General features: G+C 38.3%; 2 protein-coding genes across 6 annotated transcripts in view; one reads left to right on the top strand and one right to left on the bottom strand.

Annotated features, from left to right (window-relative positions):
* CERT1 (ceramide transporter 1) overlaps positions 1 to 13,223 on the bottom strand; it is a 73,423-nt gene extending 60,200 nt beyond the window's left edge. Inside the window, exons 1-2 of one of the 2 annotated variants that reach the window (XM_072359263.1) lie at positions 12,821 to 13,223; positions 9,130 to 9,264 (exon numbers count right to left, since the gene is read on the bottom strand). In XM_072359263.1, coding sequence (XP_072215364.1) covers positions 9,130 to 9,264; positions 12,821 to 12,916 — 231 coding nt within the window. In that variant the 5' untranslated portion in view covers positions 12,917 to 13,223. The remainder of the gene's footprint in view (positions 1 to 9,129; positions 9,265 to 12,820) is intronic. The other variant, XM_072359262.1, reaches the window with a different exon arrangement.
* Positions 13,224 to 13,394: 171 nt separating this feature from the next.
* The window catches only part of POLK (DNA polymerase kappa), a 30,981-nt gene continuing 16,717 nt past the window's right edge, over positions 13,395 to 27,658 (top strand). Inside the window, exons 1-3 of one of the 4 annotated variants that reach the window (XM_072359229.1) lie at positions 13,395 to 13,463; positions 22,967 to 23,145; positions 24,246 to 24,365. In XM_072359229.1, coding sequence (XP_072215330.1) covers positions 23,008 to 23,145; positions 24,246 to 24,365 — 258 coding nt within the window. In that variant the 5' untranslated portion in view covers positions 13,395 to 13,463; positions 22,967 to 23,007. Of the gene's footprint in view, positions 13,624 to 21,945; positions 21,988 to 22,966; positions 23,146 to 24,245; positions 24,366 to 27,658 lie in introns of those variants that run through there. The other 3 variants (XM_072359227.1, XM_072359226.1, XM_072359228.1) reach the window with 3 other exon arrangements.

Genomic DNA, 27,658 nt, shown 5'->3' with positions numbered 1-27,658 from the left:
TCAGACTCTTCCCAATCACCTTTTTGCCCACATTCATCTATAAAGATGGCATCTAGGATGAGCTGCTCCATCACTTCTCCAGAGATGGAAAAGGCTAATTGATCTGCAACTTTTTACACTCTCATTCTTGCTCTTTTTGAAGAGTGCAATGCCACTGGCTTTCTTCCAGTTCTCAGATAACCCTCCTGTTCACTATCACCTTCCAAAAACAGACAATGGCCTAGCAGAACATCCACCAGATCCCTCAGCACTTGAGAGTGCATCCAATCAGAGCTCACAGACTGTAAGAAACTTATAAAAGTACAACTGCATATGCTTTTCTATAAACACAATATTACCATTACTAGCAACAGGTGACAAGTCTTATGCTAGCTGTGCAAGGCCCTGGTCCTGATCTGTTAGGCTCTTTATCAACTTTTCATTAAGCATACTCTGTGAACTACGGCCTGGTACACCAGGTGTCTCTTATTAGTACTGCGCAGATTAAACTCTAGATAACAAAAGCTTTTCAAATATGAACACAGACTGAAAGCAGATGCCCCAGAACTGTTATTTATTAACTGTCAATCACTGGTTAGTGAAAAAGTGTAACCTCCAGAGCTACAAAGACTGCTCTTGCTCTAAGTAAAAACACCTTGACCAAGGGGAAAATCCACCAAAGCAACCAATTAACATGGCAAGGCCTCTGCTGTAGGGTGGCAAAGTAACATATCTAATCCCCAGACCAGAAGCTGGAATCAAGAAGTAGGAATCACCAAGAAGGTCAATCATTTAAGAAAAAACAGAGAGGAGGGAGAAGACATCAATTCAATGCATGTCTGTCCTGCTCCCTCTTCTCCTTCTTAAGGAGCTCACCAGTGAGATTTGCCTTGACTTCATCAGCTAGAATCACCGTAAGCAAAGACATCAGACTAGCCATATGTCATTGCTTCATGATGCTGCATACTTGCAGTAATTTCAAACGTAAGTATTGGAAACTGACTGCTTTGATTCCATAATGATAATGGTTTGTGTGCAAGAACTAGCGTACCATGATAATGTGTAAGAACTATTATAAGCACAAAGCATGTTGCTAATGCCTGCCTAAAATTCTTCAGTTCTGAAGTTTAAAATTGACCTGATTTGTCAGAGCTCAGGCTGAAGTCTCCCATTCCACCTCATTCCTTGATATACATACACAATTGTATTCACATTCATATACATATATATTTTTCAAACAGCTTTTCACCTTCTGCAACTTAGAAGAAAGCTTTTTGCATGTATGTGTCAGACAGGTCACAAAACAATCTGGGCTCATAACTGCCAGAGATATGGGGCAGTAAATCCTATTCAACCACTTCTCTTAGCTGGGGAACAATGGTAGAAAACAGACTAGGGAGTGGCTGAAGAGTGACAGATGATTTGATCTAAGTCACATTGATTAAAACTAGCATAACAGCAAAAGCAGTTCCTGAGGTTTGTCTAAAAAGCAATCTAAAGATGAACTTGGAGATGTAGAAGGAACACTAGTAAACTGAATAATAATTTTGTGTACAAACAGAAGCAAAAAGCTGATAATTTAGCAACTTCAGGAGGGAGCAAGAAAGGGAAGGAGATGGTCTGGCAGAGCAGTGAATTGGTAGACATGAATGTGCATTCTAAGCATTTTACTTGGTATTCCAGGAACACATTTCAAGAAGTAAGGCCTGGTATTACATGTATACTCAACAGAGATGTTAAAAATGACATTAATGGCTGCCATAAGACAGATCAGACAATCAGCAGGGGGTTGCAGAGCTGGACAGTTGAGCAAACCCAGGGGGAAGGAGATGCACAAACCAATTGAATCCACTAACAATAAATTAACTATAAATTAATCTCATGGAAGGCAAAACAATCAAACTGAGCAAGACCACAGACTGAAAACAAGACTAAAGAAAATTGAGAGATTAAAACAGAATTAATACCAAATGCAAACACAAGAACTGTTTAAGTCTTGTCCCAGATCTGTAAGAAGCATTCAGCACTATGAAAATGAGCAGATACCATCCATGGGCAGAAATAATGGTCCTGAATTAGGCAGCCAATGGTGGAAAAACTCAAGGGGAGGAACAATACGCTAACTGACAAAAAAGCACACACAAGTACTCTTGGATTACAGTCACAATTTCAAGTCTGTGGGAACCTTACTGCATTCGCGTCAAAGCAGTATTCTTCAGCAATATTAGGTAATCCTAATACATGTTCATTTAACACACCTTACTTTTTTTTTTTTCCCCCCAGATCCTAATCATTATGAAATTCTTCATCAATATAAATGCTTTCATTTATGCTGAATTGGATGCTTGTTTCTCTGTCTCAATTTCTTTGATCCACACTATAGAAGAAACAAATTTCTGTTTACTTCCCTCTTTCGAAATACATGCCTTTTCCATGCCAAGAATATTAAACTTTAATAAAAGGGCAATATTCTGGTATTTTTGCTTTGAACATCAAATTATCCATTGCTGGTTTAGATTCAAAGACTGCCAAGATCCATATACAAATATACAGAGGGTCTGAATTAAAAAAATTAATTGTCCAGGAGAATCTTATGTTTCCAAGAATACCTGTCTCACTATCCTTATCTCCTAGGCATCAACTCTCTCTTCATTGCTCTGGCATTTTCCTCTCCACAATGCAACCTTTTCAGGACTTCCAAATCGAAGTAAGCATTCCTGACTGCAATTGTATCTATATGGCTTCCTCAGTGGGCTATCTAGAATTTCCAGCATTTCAATCCCATTAATGTGATATTTTCCACTAACCCGGAAGTAATAACTTCCTAAAAACACTAACTGCCTCATGTCCTAAATAAATCTAGTTACAGCTTGTATTCTGTGCCTTAATTTACTCAGGTCATCTTTTTTAATAACAATCAAGGCCAAGGAAGCACTTTATCAAATTACATAAAATGAATTCATGCTCATCACTCCATACTGAAACAGATTGTTTTCCAGCCTTAGACAGCTGGAAAGAAATTAATATATTTCCACACAATTAGCAATTATTATGAATTTGCTGCTATGCTATTTCTGTCAAGGGCAATGATTTACAGATTAGTTTCTTAAAAAAAAATGTCTTCACCAATGAAATGTTATCAGTTTGCATTCAATTTCACTAGCAGCTGACTGAATCAAACCTATCAGTAGATAAAACTGGTAATTACATTATTCTTATCAAATGCACTTCTGTTGGCAAGATCAAAGTTCAGAGGACTAGCTAATAAATGCTAACCCAAAACTCACTTGCATCATTCCTCCAACTGGGTCCACTTTTGTACCTTACCACTCCAACACCTTCCAAAGAACATTATGTTTTGTATAATTGAGAAAATAAAACTCAATAATAAAAACTCATCACGGCACTGTTCATATCACAGCAAGTTTCGAAAAGCATGTTGTAATATATGATTCTTTGCATAAGAAGTGCTTTAAGCAATCCTATTTGTTTAACAATAACAAAAAATACACATCTATTTCAAACCTTATGTGCTTATAGAGTTTAAAATCTATTGAAGGAATTCTCACAGGAAGCTTCTGTAACTGTTTAAGTTCACAAATGCATGAAGCATCCTTTGTAAACCTATCAATCTATTTTTAAAACTGTCAGATGCTACTTCCCTTCTAAAGTGTTCAATTACTGGTGGTGGCCAGCGCTACAATATACATGAATACTGATAGAAGGTGACTTCTGAACCAATTACATCTTAAAGTGAGGAATTCTTAGTTAATTGTTACTAGAAAGAACTATTTTGCTCTTTCTTCAGAAAAATAATAAAACAAAATACTTAAAATCAGAAGCCGTCTGGTTATCTCTTTCATGAATAGTCTTCACGTTTGTTTTTTTTTGTAAACTGGAGCTAGACTGTGTTTATTCTACCCCTAATTTATAACACGAATATTTACTATGTTCATAACAATCTGCTTTTGTTCAGGAAAAATAGCTGAGATACCTTGTAAGTCAAATTGTCTAAGAACAGGGTTGTCTCTCAGGTAGACTTCTGCTTTCCACCTTGTGTGTTTCTAGCTCCAAATATCCACAGACGGTAAAGAAATCTACACTTTCAGAAACCCATTTGGAAACAGGAATGACTTGCAATTTGTATATTATCATTTGTCTTTAAGGCAATAATTCCTTCTAGTCTCTGCAAATTATTTCACTGAAAAAATCTGTTACATGAAATGCATTCATTACTCAATCCTAGTTGGACCATTTGCCAAAGAACTGTCTAAAACTCTCTTTATAATGTAAGAAGAGTCTGAAATTTTAAGATATACCCAATAGTATATTTCCATCACAAATTTAGCACAAGTGTACATAATCTCAAAATAACAAAAAGCAAAGCAAATCATTGTACCACAATTGTTACATCTAATTTAAGCTAACAAATCAGAAATTTGAATGTTTTTCTGCAATAACACAGAACATGCAACTAAGACCAACCATTAGAGTAAGAAATGGCAAGTATGACATCTGTCTAAAGAAGAGATCAAACTTGAGGTGGAACAAGATTTTTCAGTTCTTCTTATCCAGATAGTCTCGTGTGCTCTTTGTTCTTTTTCCTTCTTGTAGGATATCGAGCTTCAGCATTCTTTGAAACTGTCAAGCATGACATTTCTCTAAGTGCTTTTCAAAATCCTCTGTACACAAGCAAGAGCTGTTCTAACCACACATACCTTTTGTTGAAAAAACATAACATGAGAGTTTATCTGAATTCTAAGAATTTGTAGTCAGGTTTGAAAAACTATTAATATTTTATTATTTATTTTTATTTATTTTATATTTATAATTATCACCAGGATGAACTATTAGTGCTGGCCTTCCTGGAAGACTGTCTGGAGATTTGTAGATACATTTAATCTCCAGAATTCCCTTACAGATAACACGGTATTTGTAGAGTAACTTTAATTTTTGATATGTGAAAAAGTCACTGAATAAAGAAGACCCTCTACACAAAGGCACTGACAGCACAAACACAGGAAATCAAGCTGAAGATGGTATAATGTGAAAGGCCAATTCTGCTGGAAGTTGGATTTCCAATTCTATTTAGCATTTATATATTCTGAGTGACAGACCCCGGCTCTTTACAACTACAAATCTAAGCTCAAAGACCCACATCTACATGCATGTCATCAACATCCACTTCTAACCTTGCCCACAATAGTCTCCATTGATAGTTTGCCATTAGACATGAAGAATCAAGGTTTTGTGATAATGAGGGATGTCTCTAATAAAAACCACCTGATAATCAACTCCAGCAGTTATTCAGGTTGTTCAGGATGTAATGACAGAACAAAGTTCAAGTCTCCACATATGTCAACTTTTCTAAATAAATACCCAGGATTTCTCATGCCTTGACCATTTATCAGAACTCGTGAGTTCAAGCCTCTGCTCTATTATGAACTAGTCAAACATTTTCAAAGTGGATTTCCTTAAGTGTCTTAAGCAAATCAGCTTCAGCTATTCATTTCCACCATCTTCCTTCATAACTTATGGTACACAACAAATTCTTCACAGTTCTTTACCAGTTGTAATTCATTAAGGATACAGTAAATACTCTGCCTTTGGTCTCCTAGTGCAGAGAAATCAACTCAGTCTCAGTGGCTAACATTCTGAGTAGACCAATCAAACTCAGTATTTTCTATTGAGGTAATGACAGTTGTCTTGACATACTGGTTCTAGAAAGATGACGTTATAATTCTAGACTTAAATATCTAAAGAAGTTACTTTAACAAGCTAACTTAACAAAATGTCTCATAAAACATCCCTGTAGAATTTGCTAGCAATGTCTGTCAAATGTGATATGAATGATTAAAAAAAGACCAGAAGGGAACGTGGTTTTCTGAATACTAATTTTATGTCTTACAATTAATACTACAACTAATCATCAGGCTGATGTTCATCTCTGAAAATGTAGCACTACTACTCAGTGACAGAAGCTTTTTAAGTCTATGCTTCTATATTGATAAAATGTGGACATTCTATACTACAAGTAGTAAACAGAACTCAAAAATCATTGTGCCCACAGCTGATAACAATTACATGCACACCTACACCAAATAATCAAAAGAAACTTCATAGGAAGACAATCCTTTGATAAACTTAAGCATCACAGATATCAACACCATACAATAATCCTCATGTCTTGCTTTGTACTGAAAAAAACCTGATTGTCACGTATCAGGTTAATACAGAGACAGTTACAGTGCTCTACTCTGAATCAGCAACACTGAGGAAAAATAAATTTACAGCACAGCAAGACACTGTAGAAAAGAACATTCCATATAAAGAGTTCAACTACTGAATATTCATAGCTGACCATTAAGCCACTGAGAAACTCAACTTCTCTCCAACACACAAACCTCTGACATATAGTAGAGTAAGTTCCACTGACAGCAAAAGTAGTGTTCCTATTACTTCAAGATTTTATAAGGTATTGACCTTCTCCTATGCACTAAACACAAGATAACTAGCTTATCATTAAAGTAAGATATTACATGAACATGAAAGTAAAGATTAACAGGAAGAGTATTTCAAATATTCAGAGCTGTTGGAAAGGGTCCAGAGGAGGGTCACGAAGATGATTAGCAGGCTGGAGAACCTCTCCTATGATGTAGATAGAGCAGGTCTTGGAGAAGGCTCCAGTGAAACCTTTCAGTACTTAAAGGCTGCTTATTAGGGGGGAGACTGACCTTTTGCAAGGGTAGATTGTGATGAAGTGGGGGGAATGGTCAAACAAAAGGAAGAGGTTTTAGTTTAGATGTTATGCAGAAGTCTTTACTTGTAAAGTAGCAAGGTACTGAAACAGGTTACCCAGAGAGGCCCCATCCCTGGAGGCGCTCAAGGCCAGGCTGGGTGGGCACTGGGAAGTCTGATCCAGCGAGTGGCAACCCTGGCAACAGCAAGGGGCTTGGATACTAGATGATCCTCAAGGTCCCTTCTAGCCCAAGCCACTCTATGATTTGACTATATTTTTCTACTACTAAAAACAGGTTAAAAAAAGCTTGCTTTTACTACTCAACTATCAAACCAGAAGTATTCATTCTTAAATCTCTGGCCCAAATGAATAGCTTCTGAAAAACAAGTGTTTTCATAACAGTTTTAAACAAATTTCCATATCCTGGAGATGCAAGAAATGATCTGATAGTAAACCTGAACCTCTGATACTTAAGCAGCAACCACTAACTGCATCTAGAAATAATTAACAGAGGTTTACCAGGCCTCAGAGGTGCCATTTAAACCTAAAGTCAAGCAACTAAAGAATAAAATACTCCTCACAATGCACGATTCTTAATGAAAACTGAACTAAAATATCAAGTTAACTTTTGGAACTGTACCCACTTTTCTTCTTCCCTCAACATATTTTCTGAGTATATGACTGAAGCTCAAGGACTTAAAAAAAAATAAAATAAAAAATTGAATTATTCAACCCTAAGATATCAAAGAAAAGAAATGTTACTTCTCAGAACACAAAATGCTCCCCAAATTCCCTTCACAAGGTTCAAAATCAGCACTTATTACAGCTCTACTGCTACTGGCTACCTCACTCTACCTCTACAATTGGAATTTGAAATGCCATAATATGCTCTGAAGTATGGATTGCAACCTTTGATTTGACTAGGCTGCACTGACTGAAGAGGAATTATCACAGGCCGCATACTAGAGAAGAGTTTTGTTACTAGTATGTCTTTTATTTTTTAATTCAAACAAACAAAAAAAGAGGACAACAAAAAACATTAAACTAACAGTATATGCTCTAACATATACTTCCAGACCTCTCTTGGTCTACTTCCTTTTCACCACCTTTTTGTCTCTGTCCAGAAAACACATTAAGCCTCTTGGTAGTTAACAAGTGACCTTTCTGGAGCTCTTGATCAAAGGCTGAAACTACTACAGATGGCCATGAATATATTAAATTGAGTGCTTCTCCTTTGTCTTCCTCAGCCCATCTTGAAATAGCACATTCAGTGGAATAAACACACTAAATACTGCTGTTCTTGTATACTTATGCACTGCATAGAAGATGAGCTAAAATATCCAAAGGAAAGCCATGAAGACAATCAGAGAGCTGGAGCACCTCTTCTATGAAGAAAGGCTGAGAAAGTTGGGGTTGTTTATTTAGAGAAGAGTCTGGGGAGACCTCACTGTAGCCTTCCAGTAACTAAGGGCCTTCAAGGAAGACCTCTCTGTCAGACAGTCAACTGTCAGGATAAGGAGAGTAGTGCCTTTAAACAAAGAGATTTGAATTAAATGTTAAGGGAAAAAAAAAAAACGTACCTAGAGATAGTCGAGGCCAGGACAGATGGAGCCCTGGGCAATATGATCTAGTGAATGGTGTCCCTGCTCATGGCAATAGGTTGAAACTAGATCTTTAAGGTCCTTCTCAACACCAGCCCTTTCATGCGTATTTTGTTTTCTGTCACATAAATGGACTATTTAAAAGTAACAGAAAAGCTACAGTATGACTACAGTAAGGATTAGTCAAAATTAATTCAATTAATTTTTAAATCAGCAAAAGTGGATTTTTCTTTATCTTGTAGGGCCACTTCATCATTATGAGACTACAACTGTATGTAGGTTCTGTACTCTTATCAGCATAATACTGAGTCTTTAAGCATTAGGCAGAAACAGCACACACAGCACACTTACTTGTTTAAAGAAAGCATAAGCAGCAGAATGCTCTCCTTTTGGAAATCTACAGATTCAGGTTCAGAAAGTTAATAGTCAAAGAAATACCACTTTTTTTTTCCCCCCCTTCAGTGCAAAGTGTAAGGACTGCAAGGGACGTGAATTCCTTTGGGAAGTTGTTTTCATGTCTTAGTTTGACCCCTGGGAAAACAATACCTCTTCCACAGAAACTGCACCCCTATGCACAGAAATCTTAAGCATGGCAGAAAGCTGCTTATTGCAATCCCAAATGAAAACAGCTTATTTTCTTATTAGGAACTCCTTGCCCTACTCCACAGTGTTGCAAGGATATCACTAATTTAATATTAAGTGATGTAATAGAACAATTTGCTGCACCTAGATTTGCTTTCACTAAATATTAGCCTACAACAACATAACACCCAAAACATGAAAAGATAGCAATATTGAAATAGCACTTACTGTAATCACAGCTTTACTCAGACAGATAGAGCCTCTGCAGCCATATTCTGTTTCATCTTCAGACTTGTAATAACTGAGTGTGTTGGTTTTCAGAACCACCCACCGATCCTGCCACCCATGAATGTAGTTGGTCCACTATAAAAAAAAAAAAAAAAAGAAAAAAATCTGTTAATAGAAAAAAAAAATACAAAAATACTGATAAAATAATTCTGCTGATATTTCCAAGCCTTTCAAGTGTCAGGAGAAATAGGGTGTTTTGTTTTTGTTTTTGTTTTTTTTGTTTTGTTTTTTTAAAGTTCTTCCCAATTGAGAACATTGCATTTCTGATCACTCAAAAAAAAAAACAAACCAACAAAACAACACTTTTGCAAGTCACTGAAATACAGTACTAAAACCCAGTTGTTTCCCAGGAATAGGAAGATAACAGATGTCTTTGTTGCAGAATTCTTCAAGGCCACTTAAAGGTACCAACACAGTGACAACAAACTGGGGGACAGAGGAGAGAAAACCAAACTTTCTACCTTCAGTTTAGACATGTGATTTTAAACTTCCAAACTTCAGCAGAACATGAAACAATTTATACACACAGTGACTTATACTAAAGTGATCTTACTGAATTTTCTAACTCTTTTCATATAAATACATACATGCCTTTAACCTACCAGTAGAGCATATAACCATTACAGCAACCAAAGTCACCAGTTCTTCATCAATTAACTACTACCCACAGATACTGATTTAGGTTTTAATTCCATAACCACTTCATTATTAAGATGATAATTACTTGTCAGGAGCCATCAAATCATCCTATTACTAAGATCCTTTTAGGAACTCAACATTCACATATACAATGAAAATGACATTCCAGGAAGAAGTCCTGTATTCATCATACAAAGATACATTTACAAGTGACTAATACCGTCCTGATTATTAGTATCTTGTATTTGCTACAAGTTCCCAACACAGCTGAACCACACCCTGCAGAAGTATATAGCAGAGACATCACAACTGTGCTACAACTCCGGTGACACACAGGTACTAGGACTTCGATTGCAATGCAAAAAAAAAAAAAAAAAAAAAAAAAAAAAAGAAAAGAAAAAATGGAAAAAACACCCAAAAACCAACAAGTTAAATAATAATGGAAATGGGAAATCAAAAGCACTGAAAATGATTTTATCAGGAAATAATTTCTTTGATCACAAGGACTTCCTAACCACTATTCACCATTTTAGCACACAGAAATAGGGAGGGAGAAGAAAGTGGAGTAACAGGATGATTTCCACGTTATACTACCTGTATCAGCTAACATGTGTCTCATAGCTGCATGTTAGCTCTACTAATGGCAGGAGGAAGTCTAAGCACTAAATAGGACAACAAATTCTATTACCTGAGAAACTACCTGCTATTTTCAAGTGCAGGTGAGACCTACATTGACTCACCAAAAACAAACCTTTTTGCAATATCCAAATAAACTGAACAGCTACATTCAATATGAACGCTTTGTCTGTGTTTAGTACCTGAACCAATAGCATCAACTATCATTAAGGCTTATTTGCGCTGCCTTCCTCATCTCTGTTTTATTCCCTGTTCCTTCCAAATGTGAAGTGTGAAGCCCAGAAGTATCTTGGCCAAAAGAGCAAGGGACGGGAAAGAAAGCACCTTTCCTCCTTTGACACAGTTAAGTGAGGTAAATATAGCAGCCAATCTTGCATTTGCTGCTGCAATCAACACTGGCTGTTGCAAATAAGTGTGACAGGAGTTAAGAGACTCCTTAAAGTATTCTAGTAGGGAAAAAAAAAAGGTTTTTGCAAAACAAAACAAAAAAAAAGCAAAACAACAAAAAAACAACAACAACCATATGTCAAGACATTTCCATGGCAGAGTTCTTTGTATCCACCTTAAAATTCTAAGGAAAACTGTAATGGAAAATGCCTAGAGTTTGGAAACACTCAGAGAGCAGTGAAATGCACTTCTAATTAGGTTCTCTTTCCAAATTATCCTGTTTGTTTCAAAGCTTCTCTCTTTACCGAGTTGAAAAATTACTAAGCATACAAAGGACAGCACACTTTCACTGATTTGCTATTTAATAACAGATTGAGTTTTAAAAACAGAGATAGGCTCAGTAGTCAGTTTGGAATGGTACCCTTCAATTTTAATTAATTTGTCTCAAGCATTGCTGAGGCATTGAGTAGGAAAAGGTAAAAATCATCTCTCAAGTATATTCACTGCAACAGGTTTTACCATACTTTGACTACTGAAATTAAATCCCCGGGGTTCTCACAGCAAGGACAGCATCAGCTACATTTGGTATAATTAGAAAAAAAATATATGTATGAGTCTTGCACAACAGAACTGTATAAATTTCAGCAGAGACCATGACTGCACCCATCACTCCTGCACATGCCAACATACAAACCAACCACATCCTAACAGATATTCAAGTTCCTAAGGTAAGAATAGTCTAGTCAAAAGAAAGCATTGTTAAGAAAAAAACCTCGTGTTGTAAGTGCTGTAACATCTCATGACTCTCTCATTCTCTCCCATCCCCTACTGACGACAGGATCTCACAGATGAGGGCCTTCTCCCATCTCTGGATTTAGGATCATTTTTAGACTGCAAAGCATTTATGACTCTCACAGACAAGCAGAGGACTGCCTCATTGTGACTGTTTTCTTAGCAGCCAGGGCCAGTTACAAACTTGGTATCCCATGACCTGTGTGCTCCATGCAGACTGATGCCTGGCCTCCCCACACAGAACAGGAAAGAATATATATATATTTTTAATTCAACATCATCCTGAAGGCACTTTCTGTAAAAACAAAACCTTTTTGCTCCCGATTTAATGATTCGATACACAACTTTAAAATTGCTCCAGAGTAAAATTTCCCAGTGTCACCCAACACATACTTGCAAGTCATCTCATTTCCAGCCATTAAAAAACAAAAAACAAAAAAACTACAACAACAACAACAAAAAAAGCCAGCAGCACTTCTATTAAGAAGGGAAACGAGCTGTAGTGCCCTTTTCCTGCCTCTCCTCCCCTCCTCCCGTATCTCCTGCTGCAGGGCTGGTTTATGGCACTGTTTTGATACTCGCACCGAAGGCTGCGCCGTTCCCGTGCCTGCTCCGGGGGAGCGACGAGCGCGGGCCCGCGCAGGGCAGCGGGGATCCCGTGGAGCCCCGCCACAAGGAGGAGGCGCCCCGCGCCACCGGGGACGCGACTCTGGGAGAGGGAGGAAGGGGTCGTCGCGCTGGGTGCCTTCCCGGCCCGTCTGGGGCTCGAGGCCGCGCCGGCGACTCCGCCCGAGGCAGGGCTCCCTCACAGCACCTCTCCGGGCTGGGCTGCCAGAGCCCGCACGAAGGCGGGGGGAGGTGAGCGGGCCCCTCCCGGCGCAGCGCCGTCGGGGACGTGCCGGTGCCCCCCGCCGGAGGGAGTGGGCGCGGGGGGCCGGCGACGGTGCGGCTCCCTGGCAGCCTTCGCGATCATGTGGCATCTGTTCCGGCCGCCGCCTCTCCCGGGGGCGACCGAGCCCCGTCCGCCTCGGCCCGAGCTCCGGAGCGGGGCGGCGAAGAGCTGACAGCCGGGCTCTGTCTGTCGGCGGAGGGGGGATCGTGGGGGGGGGGGAGCCGGGAACCGCCGCGTAGAAAGGAAGCGCGAGGCCGCCGGGTGCGGCGGAGCGGAGCGTCTTACCTTGCTGAGCACCCCGCAGAGCTCAACAGGCAGCCCGAGCTCGGTCTCGGGGTCCTCCTCGGAGCCGGAGGAGTTCCAGCTCTGGTTGTCCGACATGGAGACTCGAGCCGCAGCCACCGCTGAGCGGGGAAGAGCCGCGCGGCCGCTGCCCTCAGCAGCCTCGGCGTCTCCTGCCGAACAGACGGGAACGGCCGGCAGCGGCTCTACCTGAGCGGCGCGGCACCGCTCCGTGACGGCCAGCGGCCGAGCGGCCTCGAGAGGCGGAGGCTCGCGCGGTTCCCTCAGAGCAGCACCGGGGCTCCGGCCCGCGGCAGCGGCCACAACATAGAGGTGGCGAGGGGAGGAGGAGCGAGCGCACGTCCGCCTGCCGCGCACTCCACTCACAGCGCTGCCGCCGCCGCCGCCGCCATCTTACGCGAGGCGGAGGGGGGCGCGCTCTGTCACTATTTACCCGTTCCACCCCCGCCCGGCCCCTCTGCGGGAGCCGCGCGCCGCACGCCGGGAGCTGTAGTCTAACCGGCGGGGTCCGGGCACGGCATGCTGGGAGCTGTAGTCCGCCCTACCGGCGGTCCCCCTCCCGCCGGCTCGTGGCCGCCATCTTGGTCTCGTCTTTCCCATAGCGCTGGTTTTGTGCTCAGTCAAGGTGGGGTACTCCGCTCCCTGCCCCGTCCGTGGGGCAGCAGTGCTGTGTGGAGTGGTAGGACCCGAGCGAAAAGCGGCGGCCCGCGATCTGCCTGAGCTGTCAGGTAGCCTGGTCCCGTGTTTTTCCGCGCCTGCTGTTGTAGCTCAGGGCACGAGATATAGTACGTGGTGTATTTTTTTGTAACCTTATCTGTGGGGTTTGCAGAAAGAAGACATGCCAGCTGACCGCTGTGCAGCGTACGAGCAGATGCAGTGGGTTGGAATGGACGTACCGTTTGTGCGGGCTCGTGTCTTTTTGCTTATTTCTCGGGGGTGGGGGTGGGGGTAAAAAAGGCATTAAATCAGTTTGGTGTAGGAAGTCTCAGCTTTGCAGTGCATGCTGATGGTTGTATTGCAGGAACGATGCTCTGAAATCCACTGCCTCTCTGTGACAAATCGCGGTGTGATTTTGTGTGTGTGTGTGATGCTGCTTGAAGGTTTTGCGCTGAGAAATTACTTTTATTTTTGTTATTAATGAAGAGCCTTTATCGCAGACCTATGCATGAATGCGTATTCTCTTTGTATGAAATAGGTAAACTTTTGCTAACATACATACCACCTCAGTGTCTTTTCTATGAAGATATCTGCACTGTGGTTGTAAATTCTCTGCACCGAGTAAGTAGTAAAGCAGCACATCACTGCCCGAAACAACTGGAAATAAAGGACAGTCGCAGACATTTTAGTACTTATCTCTGAGTTGCTTACTTTCCTTCAGGGCTGCTGTGTGTACTGCTTTTGACTACTTTCAAACATAGGGAAAGCTGTTGAGAAATTAGGCCCTTTGCTTCATCTGCTGTTTGGAAAGAAACTATGCTATTTTTGCTCTGTATCTGTTGCAATGTACTGCATTTCTTGAGTAAGCAGGGTGGCTGAGTTTTGTACATGCCAATATGTGAAAGAATAATTTTGGGATCTTCTCTGCAGCACATTCATAAAGTTAAGTGGCACCACTTTTAATGTCGTATTGCTTTCCCTAATTAAATTCTGAATGAATTGATTTCTCTGGTCTGAAAGCAGGGAGTGAAGAGACATGTCTGAGCAAAGCCTTTGGCAACAGCAGGGACATGCACCTTCACTTTCGCTTTAGATTGACCCCTTGGCTACGCTTGCTGTTACAGATCAAGGACTGCTGAATCTTAGGGGTTGTAAGGGACCTCTGGAGATCATCCTGTCCAGCCCCCTGCTAAAGCCTTAAACCTAGGGTATGTTGCACAGGAAAGCATCCAGACGGGTTTTGAATATCTTCAGAAAAGGAGTCTCCACAGCCTCTCTGGGCAGCCTGTTCCAGTGCTCTGTTACAATCACAATAAAAAAGTTTTTCTCCTATTTAGATTGAACTTCTTCTGTTCCAGCTTGTGTCCCTTGTCGTGTTGCTTAGGACCATTAAAAAGAGCTTGGCCTCATCCATTCGACTCCTGCTCTTTAGATATTTATAAGCGTTGATAAGATCCTCTTTCAGTCTTGCCTTCTCCAGGCTGAGCTGTCTCTGGTTTCTCAGCCTTTTCTCATAAGGGAAATGCTCCAGGCTTCCAGTCATACATTATCTATTATCTTCTTGGTTTCTTCTCCATTTTTACATCTGCCACATCCTCCTGGAATGTCTTATTTTTTTACCTTTATTTCATTAGTTTTTGTTCTTTAATCATGTGTTGAGACTGTGATTAACCTGAATTAAATTAGCTCTTTTCGGATATTCTATCCATCATTTTTGTATATAACTACCTATTACAGATCACATCTACATTAGCAAGTACTGTGGAGCAATGGGAGTAGATTTTCAAGGGAAAGATTTGTTGCTGAGGACCTTAAGAAGTTTTTCTTCTTACTGGATGTAGTCTGGTCCCATGGCAGAATGTCCATTAGCAATTAGAATATGTCAGGTGTGCTCTGCAATTAGTTTTACAGTTTAGTATGTGAAGAATCCGATTTGCGTGCTCCAAGGCCAACCTGTCATACAAACCGGAGCCATGTTAAGTGAAGAGGATCAGTCTGATTGGCTGCTGTAGACCACACATTCATCTCTACCTCCTCCTGTGTCTTCTTCATAGGATCACAGAATTATATAATGGTTTGGGTTGGATGGGATCTTTAAGGTCACCTGGTTCCAGCCCCCTGCTATAGACAAGGACACCTCCCTCTAGACCAGGTTGCTCAAAGCCCCATCCAGCCTGGCCTTGAGTGCTTCCAGGCAGGGGGCATCCACAGCCTCACTGGGCAGCCTTCTTCACAGGGCATTTATTTTGTGCTTCGTTACTGTAATTATAATTTCATCACAAACCCTTATATTCCATTTGTACTCCTCATGACTTGCAAGGAGTCTACAAATTACTATTGTACTGGAGATAGCCATCATCCTTTGTAGAATACTGCAACAGATGCTATATATTTACACAGCTTACTACGTACTAATTGTAATATAAATGTGCTTTTTGGAGTTTGATTTCTGAAGATACTAGTCATAAGCATCACTAAATGAATAACATTATGAATATCCACTTTTTCTTTTTTTTATATGCTAATTTCAGTGTTGTACTTTTAGCTGTACTGTGTTCATTGGTTGTTAGAAAAATACATTAATCTTTAGTGTATAAATATTTTCTGGTATGTTCATGCTCATAGCTTATAGGACTATTTTTCTTAAGGGATTATTGAAGGAGCTTTACTGATACAAGAGCATATTGCCTAGTACCATAGGGTCTCAGGTAGAAACAATTTCTTCATTATTTTCCTTTTGGTTTAAAGTAATCAAGCATTATTTTCAGCAGTCTAGAAATTCAGGGAAAACTTGTTTAGAAAAGGGAGATGAATGTCTTTCAGTTTAGAATAACTTGTGAAACATTGAATAGAGACGAGAGAAGATACCACAGTTCTTAGCCTTTGGAATGAACTCTGAACTTCTAAAGTCATGAGATTTTCTGAACAGAGCCATAGAGGAGCTGAAAGCAGGATTTGCAGCAATATTATACCATGTTTTGCCTGCAGAAAATTTATCAGAGGTAGGTGGTCCACTTGTTTCATTTAGTTGGCTCTTTACATAAGGGAAGCATTATCCAAATAGCTTAATGAATGCCACGACATACATATTTTGACGTCTTCCTTTCAGGTACAAGCAGTCTCCTACCTGTTTGTTTTGCAGTGTGAATTCCCTTTCAGAAGGCTTGGATTGCCTGCACTTTTAAAGTTGTTGATTTCAAAAAAGACATAATTCTAGGGCTCTGCTCCTTGAAAGTTAGTTCTGAGTACTTGGTTAGGATATAGGTTTCCCGAGAATGCTCGGTCATATGCTACCTGAAAAACAGTCCCATTTAGCTGTCTCAGCATATGCACTTGGAATTTTAACTTCTGTGAATCCTGACACAGTTTTATGTTTAGCATTATTAGTTTATAATGTACTTTGGCTGATTCGTGTTATGAAAAATGTTTTCCTAGAAGGTTGGCTTTTCTAGAAAAATAACATTTTATTATCCATTGAGAGAGGACAGTGAAACGGTTGTAGTTTTGAACATCGCTAGTAAGGTATCCAGAATGCTAATGTTGTGTATGCTCACATACTGATAACACAGTTGCACAATTCTTCTTGCCAGCTCTATTATTTCAAATCTCTACAGGATTAAGACTGACACGAGTCCTCTTCTGGGGGCCACTCAGTAACCAGGACTCTAGTAACCGTCACCCCCTGTGGCTGAAAAGAATTGAGCTGATCATTCAGGAGGACAGTCTGATGTGCTTGCTTGCACATGTCTTTGTTTGTGGGTGGTTTCTCCTGCTGAGAAGCAAAGACTTTCAAGAGTAGCCGATATTTAAATCATTATCGAAGGAACATGTACTTACAAGGAAACAAGAGTTAAGGAGCTTGTTAAATTTGGCCCTGTCAGCCAGAATGTTTCCTTGCCAATTGCATACACAGTAAAGACAGGTGCAGCAAAGACTTTTCTTGATGGAAAAGATTTGATGTAAATGTTCCTGTTTAGGGTGCAATTCTTAGCTCACCCAAATGATAGTGAAGTCAGGTAGAATAAAATCAAATGCATTAATAGACTTTGTAGTATAACCTTTTAAATATCAGAGATGTTAAAAATATCCTGGTGGTACTGAGGTTTTTCTGCCTTGAGCATATGCTTGTTCTTGTCTTATAAATTCAAGAAATAATGCAAAGCATTTGTTAGAAACATGTTTTTCACACAGCTTGGTTATATTGATTCCTGTACCCAGGCGGGTTAGCTGTGGTTTAGTTCTTTAGTGGTGGGTGCTGCCTCCAAACAGTTACATGCACAGCCTAGGTGAAGATATTTCTGTACAGGAAATGGAATAAGAAGTGTATCTGCATGGCCACCTGTTCTATCTTAATTAGCAATTGGATGAAAAGCAAAGTGGTGTTGATTTAACATGTTGATTTGAGTGAGTTGTGGTCTTACTGAGAAGGTGTCTTCTAGTCTACTTATTACTTATACAACAGCTGTGTTCTGAGGTGGCCGGTGATGTGGTTTCCAGCAGTAATAATTTTCAGTCTAAGGAGGACATTTGAAGGTTTGAGTTTGAGAGTTACTTTTGAATCAGCCTTTTTGGGTTGCGTGTTCTGCATTCATTTTTCGGATGGTTCAGATTCTTCAGTTCTTTTGTATTTACTCAGTTTTCATGAGTATTAAAATATATATTAAAAAAAAAAAAAGAGAGAGAGGAAGGGAGGCACTTGATTTCTTATAATTTGATACAGTGTATAACTTGCTACTATACATTAGTATATTTTATGTTTTACATTTATATACATTTTTACATGAATGAGTTTTCCTAAGTTTTAGAGCAGAAACTTCTAATTAACATACCCATTTTGTTACTTTGTTTTAGTAGAGGAGGTTTCTAGCAACATTAAGCTTCATTTCCATCCTCAGCTGAAGTAGAAAGCGAAAAGAAATGATGTTGCTTGTGACATTTGTATTGTTCTCACCAGGCAGGGACACTTAGCCAGCTTGCCAGTTTTCATTTGTGTTTCTTGAGAGTTTTTTGATTTAAGTGTGAATTATGTTGAGGCGCAGACGCAGCAAAGTTTTATGACAAATGTATTTCCTGAAGTAGCTGAAATTGCCTCTTTTTGAGTCTTGAACTGCTGAATTATACATCTCACTTAAGATGTGTTAAAGGTAGACATTTCACTAGTGTTTGGCTTCTGAGGATCCTTCATATTCTTCACAACCATATTCAGCACGAACACAATTATTTTACTAATTGTTTCAAGTACAATATGGAAGGGTTTTTTTTGTTTGTTTGTTTTTTTTTTTTGTTTTTTTTCCATCCTACTGAACATTTATAATGCTTGATAATGAGTAATTTGTTAAGCATATTTAAGAATTGGGGATTTGATATGTATATATAGGTAGATATTTATGTGAGTGTGTATATTACTTCAGAAGAAGGTTTTGTTTTGTTTTTTTACTTTTTTCTTTCTTCTCGCTGACGTTCCTAGCACAGTACAAACTTCACGAGTGTTTATCTTTTGAGCATTGTGCAGTTCATACTACACTACACTTGGTCTTAGTAGAAAGGCTGCAAAGTGATCCTTTATGGACAGAATTGGATGAACTAAGTTATCCATGTCAGTTAGCTGTTTATTGTGCATTCAGTGCCCTTCACAAAACTCCTATTAACATTTTGACCTTCTCATAGAAGTTAAGGGTGTGTATCTCAGTAGTTTTTGCATCTCATGCTTTGTTTCGTTTCTTGGCATGAGTGTCTGTGATAGCATAGTTAACAGTTTTTCTTCACAAGAATTGTTACACAATTTACATGCATCAAATTATCATTTGGTTTCTTTTCCCAAGTTTTGCAGACAGTTGTCACTTTCTATTCCTAATGCTGCTTCTCAGCAAGTTGTTACACTATTAATAAAGGACAAAGTGTTAATGTTAATTTTGTGAATGTTATTGCCTTGCAAGATAAAACTGTGCCCACTGAACTGAATATTTTAGAAATGATTTTTTAAATCTTTCTCTCATGTTGTATTTTACTACCTGAAAATAATAAGACAGAAGTGTTTTTAAGTTCTCTACATACAGAGTTTCTGTTACTGGAATTGCTGAGTGTTTAATAAATATAGAGTGGAGAAATAGTGCAGCTCACAAATATAACCTATCTCATTCAGGCTACTTCATGCAAACAGATGCTAAATATGAATGCAGGTAGAGGCACTTGAAATTAAGTAATTTCTCTGTTACTTGCTCATTCAGTCTCAGTATAGTATGCTTTCGTATGTTATAAAATCCAATCTTTTTGATTCAGTGGAGTTTCTGTGCTTGCTTCTGGAAGAGTTGTGTTAGCATTTTGTCTTTGCAATGTAGAAGCATCCCAGACTACTAACAAAGCTTCCTACAGAGTTATGATATTCTGTGGTTCCTCTCCACCTTTTTGTTTTGCCATTACCTGTTTGCAGTCAGTGCTCAAGTCTTCTTTATCCTTGGACACCCTTTCAGTAGAAACTGGAAAGTTGCCTCTTCCTCGTAAAGATGATTCTACTGCTCCCCATGTCCATCTCCAATTAAAAAGAATAACTGAATAGTATTTAACTGTAGGCTGCCTTCACAGACCTCTCTGATTTCATACCCTTCTTTCTTGCTGTGACAGTGTGAGAAATTTAACACGTCCTCTTTAATGGAAATGGTGCAGACTTGCAGCAGGTTCTTGAGGTGTCATCATGCCACAAATGCGTCACAAATCTGTCACTCTTTGCCTAGATAGTTCTAAGCTAGTGTTTCATTAGTCTAAACTTTTGCCCACTTTTTCAACTTGCCTTAGCTAAAACACAAGACACCACAAGCTAACTGCTTTCTCCAGGTCAGTTTTCCATGGAGACTGTTTCCCATGGTGATGATAAACTTCTACACTCACATTTTTTAACATTTTGTACAGTCCTTCAAATGGTGCTTCTCCTGTATTTTGTTTAAATGTTGTCTTTGTTGAAGATGATCCACTGACTGCTTTGTCTGACAGTGCTGTGTCTGTTGTTTTATTGTAGCTTCTGTGATACATTTAAAAATGCTAAATATTTAACATTTTTTCCGACCTCTCATTCTGATAGACTCCAGGTTGTGTTCATGTCTCTTCTCTATATATTTAAGCTTCTGTAGAGAGCTAATGTCATGTCTTCAGATAAATATTTTCTTAATTCCAGCTAGGGCATTAACTTATACAGTTTGTTTTCTGTTATACTGATGTATACTGTTATACTGATATACTTGTATGCACAAGAAGATGAGAAGGTAAAATATACTAGGAGATGAGCATTTTTGAGACTTTTTTTCTCATTGGGATATACAGTAATGTGCGAGGGAAGGAGTTTGAGTTAAACACATGAGTTAGTGTTTAAAGCCCTTGCTGTAAGGCGGAGGCTTTATGAATGAGGAGAGAGAAAGATTTTTACGTTCCAGGGATAAAGAGACTTTTTCAGGAATGTGGGACCAAGTTACAAAGACTTGAACAGGAAGCAATAACCATGTTCATGCCAAGTTCCTGAAGAGAAGGAGTGAGAAAAGAACCAGGGGAAGTAGTGGAGGGTAATTACCCTGAGGGAAGTGTCTTACCTGCTTGCCATAGATTGAAAATAATGCTAAAATTATTGAGTAGCTAATTGAAGTGGAGGTTTTAATGAACTTGAGATGAAACTTAGAACTAAAGTGTGCAATGCAGTTTTGTTTTGTTTTGTTTTGTTTTGTTTTTCCCTTTTGGGTTTTGTCTAGCAGTCCTGTTACAGGCTCTGGTGTGTGGAAAATTAATGACAGTGTTTGTCACTGTGGGCTTTTGTTTGATAGATACACACAAGAGCTATGAAGCCTTTCCCAATCCCAGCTGACTCTTTAGTAGCATCTTAGCTACAGTAGTGCCAAGAGTTCCGATCTCTACATCTCCCAAGTACTTTCTATTCCTTGAAATGCAACAAGCTGTATAGATAAACACAATGTTATTTAACTGGTGTTGTGTCTTTGGAAGGCATCACACAAAATAATCTGAATTGGTGGCATGTGATTAAAAATTGGGTATTTTTGGCTGAACTTTTTTTTTATGTGTGGCTTTACTGCCTAATTTCATTTGGCTGGTGATTCAGGAGGTGATCACCGTGAAAATAACAACACTGCACCATCAATGTAAAATAAGTCACCCATGTGGTTCTTTTATCACACACACATGAAAAATATTAGCTTTAAATGCAAAAATGTGTTATATAATTTCTCAGTTTGGTTGATAGTGAGTTCCATGTAAGTCCTTGAGTATTTAAAGCAGCATTTAAAAATACTTTCTAGAAAAAAAATGTAACACTCTTAGATTTGTGTAGTTTGTGGCTGTTTTTAACAGAGCTGCTCTAAGAGCCTGAAAGGATGTGACTTCTCCCAGCAGGAACCACTCGTGTCACAGGGAGCAGCTTGAAGGGGAAGTTTAGGAGCGAATGTACTTCCTGCATGAAAGTAAAACTGAAGCTGTTCATTAGTCAGCAGCTTAGGGTAGGAAGAAAGTACTTCTATATGCTTTTCCAGTAACAAATTTGTATTAAATATTTCAGTCCAATATCAGATTTGGATCCTGCGTATTTTAATCTGACAAGAATACGAGCACATGACTGTGCTCCAGAAGATAGCTTTTGTTTGTTCAGTTTAAGATCAATTTATTATCTAAACAATGTACCATGGATGGAAAAGTTCAGCTATTTACTTTTGTAAGGCATAAGGGAAGATGTCCCATATCAAAAGTACTTGCACATGTAAGAAATTATGTATGGTAGCAGTTGAGTAGTAAAAGTTTGGTATGTTCTATTAGTTGGATGTTATGGCTCTATGAATTAATAGAGAAAAAGAATGCAGGAATTTTTCCCTGAAGTAAACAATGAAGATTTATTCAAAGTTGTTAATTGAAGCTGTCTGTATTTAAAAGATGAGCTGTAACTCAAGCAGAAGGTTTGAATTTGAGAAATTACTGGGAAAATTTATATGGCATATCTCAATGGAAGGAATGAGGATTAAATGAACGACAAATCTTCTGTGATTTAAAATCATTCTGTTTGGTTTTTTGTTTGTTTTTGGAAAGTAGTGCAGTTTATTGTGTTTAAGATATTACTGTTTGTTCTGATGGGATTAAATACAGGGATAAGTCTCATGTGCATGACATGAGATGCTGACTTTTACTGAAGCTGATGGTGCACAATTATTTCTGCAAGGGAACTTTTGAAAGAGTTTGTTTTTAAGTTACTAAAGAAGTAAAACCTTACTGTCTCCAAACACTGATAATGGCTTTATTTGGTGATTGTGGAAGGTCAGCCACTTGACACAAATATGTCTTCATATTTGTGACGTACGTGTTGTTTTCATGAACAAATGTGCAGCAAATGAGTTCTATAAATTACTTTTATGTTGTTCAGCTGGAACTTCGAAACATGTACATGACATGACTTAAATTCTTTTTTTTTTTTTTTTTTCTCCTTTCCAGGTATTAAGTCTTAGGAAAAATATTGGTCTTCAGAAAGTACCATGGACAGTATGAAAAATGTTGCTAACAGCTCTTACAGTGGTGGAGCTCTACTTAGAATGGGCCTCAATGATAACAAAGCTGGAATGCAAGGTTTGGATAAAGAGAAAATTAATAAAATCATCATGGAAGCTTCCAAGGTTGGTTTGATTATTTTTTTTTTTTTTGTGCTGAAATGGAATGAACCGTGAAAAGGGCTTTCAAAACTGCTAAGTAGGTTTCTTTGTATTAGGATACATTTCTGTAAGTAAAGCAGTAGAACATAGAACTAGAGGGAATGGTTTCAAGCTGCACCAGGGGAGATTCAGGCTGGACATTAGAAAGTATTACTTCTCAGAAAGGGTAGTCAGGCATTGGAATGCAATGCCCAGGGAGGTGGTGGAGTCACTGACCATGGGAGTGTTCAAGAAACGTTTGGATGTTGTGTTGAGGGATATGATTTAGCTGAGAAGTATTGGTAATGGTTGGACTGGATGATCTTCTATGTCTTTTCCAACCTTGATAATCCTGTGATTCTGTGAACATAATGCCATCTATAGATCAAGAAATCTGAAAGTAAACTTTGATTCTTTCTGAAACTTTCCTTCTTTTTTAGCCCTTTTAAAATTACTTGTATAAACTCTACCCAAAGTTGTGCTGCAGCAAGATTTTACACAATTTCAACTGTGAAATGCTGCATGGGATGTTAACAAGGAACTTCTTTAATAAGTCTTGTATACTGGGCAACTCTTCATTCTAACATCTTACTGATTTCTTTCGATGAGAGAGTCATGTTGGATTGCAGAGTGTAAAAAAGATGATGTATATGCCTGATACCACAAGAAAACATGCCCTTTATTTCTTCTGTTTAAAGATCTCTGCTAGGCAGTAAGTTACGGTGTATTATAGTACTGCCTTTAATCCTGTTAACCTTTATTATATAAATAGATATTCTTGCTTTATATGTAAATGTTTAGTTCCTAGTTGACTGTGCTTGAATACTTGGTATTGATGCCAATGTGATTGTTGGAATCTGTGAACTAGAAGTATGTCCACTTTTGCTGATCTTATCAGATGATTCAAGAAAAGATAGTGCCTCTTCCTACAAATGTTATATCTGTTGTAAGCTAAGCAGATGTTGCAATAAATAAATAAATAAATAAATAAAATATTAAATTATATCCTAGTTTTTAATTATTTTCTTCCTTTTCATTACGTGCCTTTTCTCCTTTGTAATGAGGTTTTTGTAATTTTCTTCCAGGGCTCCAAATTTTATGAAAATGAGCTCAAAAAAGATCAACAAGTCAATCAACGAATTGAGAAAATGATGCAGCTTAAGGAGAAAATTACACAACAACAGCTGTTGAAAGCACAGTTGCAGGTACTAATCCTGTACATTTTTATTAGAACATTATTTTATTTTATTTTGAGAAGGTGATAAGTAAGCATTTTGGTGTGTTTTCATTTACTTCCGTCAGTTTTGTTGATAAGCACAATGTTAGGTACAGTTTATATCTTACTCATGCAAGTAAATTTTATACAATGATATGAGGATGCAAGTGTAACAAAAAATTCCTGGAGAAAGATTAAGTTCTAAAACCTTTGTGAAATTTTTATTTATTTATTTATTTATTTATTTATTTGTATAATTAGAATGAAGAAAGAAATAACTTCTATTAAATCCAGATGGTTTGAAGGGATGTCATTATGGTTTCTGGAAAAGTTTTGTTAAATACTTAATTAATAAATAGTATAACATTTTTCAGTTCTAGAAGATACATATTTTTGTGTCAATTAACCCTCAGTGAAATGAAGATGGTCAGAGCTTTCAACTCTTCTTGGTTAACTTATTCTTTATCTATGCTATTTAATTAAAAAAGTTGCAAGAGGTGTGTGTGTCCTAAACTAGAAAGATGGAGGGATTATTTTTCTTCTTGTGTGCTAATAATAGATCACAATATCCTAAACGGTAATCTGTGTTAAATATTGTTAGAAGAAAACTACGCCAGGTTGCACACTATATTCTTAGACACAACAGAATTAAAGTTACTTGTAGGGGCTTAGTTCACTTCCTTTCCCATTCGTACTGTGATTCAGTCTTTAATTACATGATTGCATGCCATTTTTCTCTAATAGGATTCCTGTTTCATTCAGTGCACAGTGCAGACAGTGTTCAGTGAGTGAGCAATTATTTACTGTTGTCCTCATTGCCCAATCGATGGCCCCAAGGCTTATTTGTTGTACACTAGTCTAATCCAGCTTTAAATGTGGAATTACTGTCTTCTTCGTAGGCTTTTCTATGTTGTATACAACGTCTTGTGAATTCTTTAGATTATTCTTGCGAAACTCCAGCAAAGTAGTATGATATTTTTGGTTTGTAGCTGAGGCATATTTCACAGGCTGTTATCTTAACCTTCAACGTCTCAAGTCACCTTTGTCCTACATTACTTCCTTAATATATGCTGTGTAGTACTTAATCAGCTTCTCTAAGTTTTTCAGATACAGATATACCTAAGTGTCATGATCATCTTTAACTTTCTTCCTATCACTTTCTTAAGCATCTCTTCATTTCAATACCGCCTTCTGAAATACCGTGGAAGAATTTTTTCTCCTAGAATGTGTAACTAGGGCGTGCTTTGGAATTAGCAATATATACATATATCTGCAAATGTATGTATATATCTGCATGAATGCTGCAGATTAAGTCTGCTTCAGGTTAAGTCTTGTTTGTAGGGTGCTTAGAGGCTGAGATATAGCTTCCTAAACTGGCAATCCGTGCAAGATCTCTAATGTAAAATCAAATTAATAAAAAAAATTCTCACTTAATGATTGGTTGGATAAAATCTTGGTTACATCGTGGAAACAGTAGCATAAATGAAATGCAGTCTGCAACATAACACTTTCTCACCTCTAGGGTGTGTTTGGAGAAGTAGTTTGAAGTTCTAATAAATGCCATTCTTTACTAAGGGAAGGAATATACCATGCTGTATCATACGGTTCTTAATTTGTGAAAACTTGTGTGTAACAGATTTAGATTAAGCTAATCACTTAGAGTGGAACTGCTTGAAGTTCCACAGAAGTTAACAATGCTTTAAGAAGTATCCAGCTGCTACCAGATTGTCAAGCTGTTCTCATGGTGCTTGCTAGTTTTGCCACTCTGTGGTTTATCGTAGATGTTTATTCTGTAGTTACTGTTGTCCCCCCAAAAAATAGTATCATTATTTGTTTTTTCTTCAATCCTGCGAAATACTTTTAGAAACATTAAAGAAATTTTGAATAATCTTTTAGTATCTTAACTTGATTATGAAATTTAAGATAGGAAACGCATTGTGCATATTTTATGTTCTCCAACAATATAAGAAGTATTTTTTTCCCATATGTTGCATCATGTAAATAATTAGTAATAGTTAGTAGATAGTTAGTGCCTCCTGCACTTTCAGTTGTGCCCTTAATTACTCTATACCAGTTTGTTCAGCCGTGGGAAGCTTACTGTATTCTTCTGTATGGAATAGCCTACACTGAGGTCCCATTTCACCTCTAAAATGAACTTGTAGCAAACAAGAGAAAAGACTAAGTAAGTCATTATTCAGCAGTTTGGGACATTCATAGTCACTTGTCTTTGTTCAAGTATCTTCAGCCTCGGAGGCTGAGGGTTTAGATTAGTTTTTTGTTTATTTTATTAAGCAGCTCAGCAAAGGAAAAAAAGAGCAACAGAGAGCAACTCTTGCAGTGACTTTGCAAATTGCACATAACTGTTCCTTTGCAAGACCATAAAATCATTGTAACTGACCCAGAGACATTTCTGTGATGGTACCTTGATGTCACAGATGGTTGAGAGTGTCCTTATTCTTGCAGACAGAGTTCAACTTCTGTTCGTTTTCACTGCATGCACTTCTTGAGCTCTAATGTGCGTGAAGCTCCTTGTTTCTTTTCTAATCACAGCAACTTTTTGTTCGTGTAAATAGAGGTTAGCATAGTCATTAATATGATTAGGCAATCATAGTTTGATAGCACTTCCTTTGTTCTCCTTTTTTGATATTTTCTCTTTTGCTTCTAGAGTGTTGAATGGTAGGGACAAGTTAGTCACCTTAAGTCAGCAGTCCTTAAGATTTTTTTAACTAATACACTCATACTTTGTAATGATACTCACTCGCTTCTTACCTCATTCACAGTTGAATGATAGTTCTGAAACAAAAACAAAATCTTCAGCTGTCTCAATAAAACAATGCAAATAAATTAAGAAAAACAATTTTAAGTATTTTTGTGGAAAAACCTGTGCTTGACTGATTCAGAACACTGTGGAGCTCATCACACCCACAGTCTACTAGTAGGAAATGAATCTTTAACTCTTGAACAGAAGCAAAGTACTTTCTAACTATTTTCTATGTATAATCTTCAAAATTTGCCACAGGGTTTTGCTAGCTGTCCAGCCTAAATGATACATATTCCTGTGACAAATGCTGAGGAATTTTATAGAGGGATTATTAGCAAATCTTTGCAGTAAATGAACCTGTTTGAGACCTTATTTCTTGCAAAGTAAGATAGGCTGTACTGTCCTTTGAGCTGCTGGTCCTTTGTGCATGAATCTGAGCCAGTTTTCTGAAGTGTGATAGCTTCAGCTAGGTGTACTGGAAATTCGCATTCTATTAATGTGTTTTCATTTGTTTGTTCATT

The sequence above is a fragment of the Excalfactoria chinensis genome, chromosome Z (assembly GCF_039878825.1).
Source record: "Excalfactoria chinensis isolate bCotChi1 chromosome Z, bCotChi1.hap2, whole genome shotgun sequence".
In the NCBI taxonomy this organism is placed as follows: Eukaryota; Metazoa; Chordata; class Aves; order Galliformes; family Phasianidae; genus Excalfactoria; species Excalfactoria chinensis.
The sequence above is the reverse complement of the archived record's forward strand: the minus strand, read 5'-3'. Positions and strand labels throughout refer to the sequence as shown.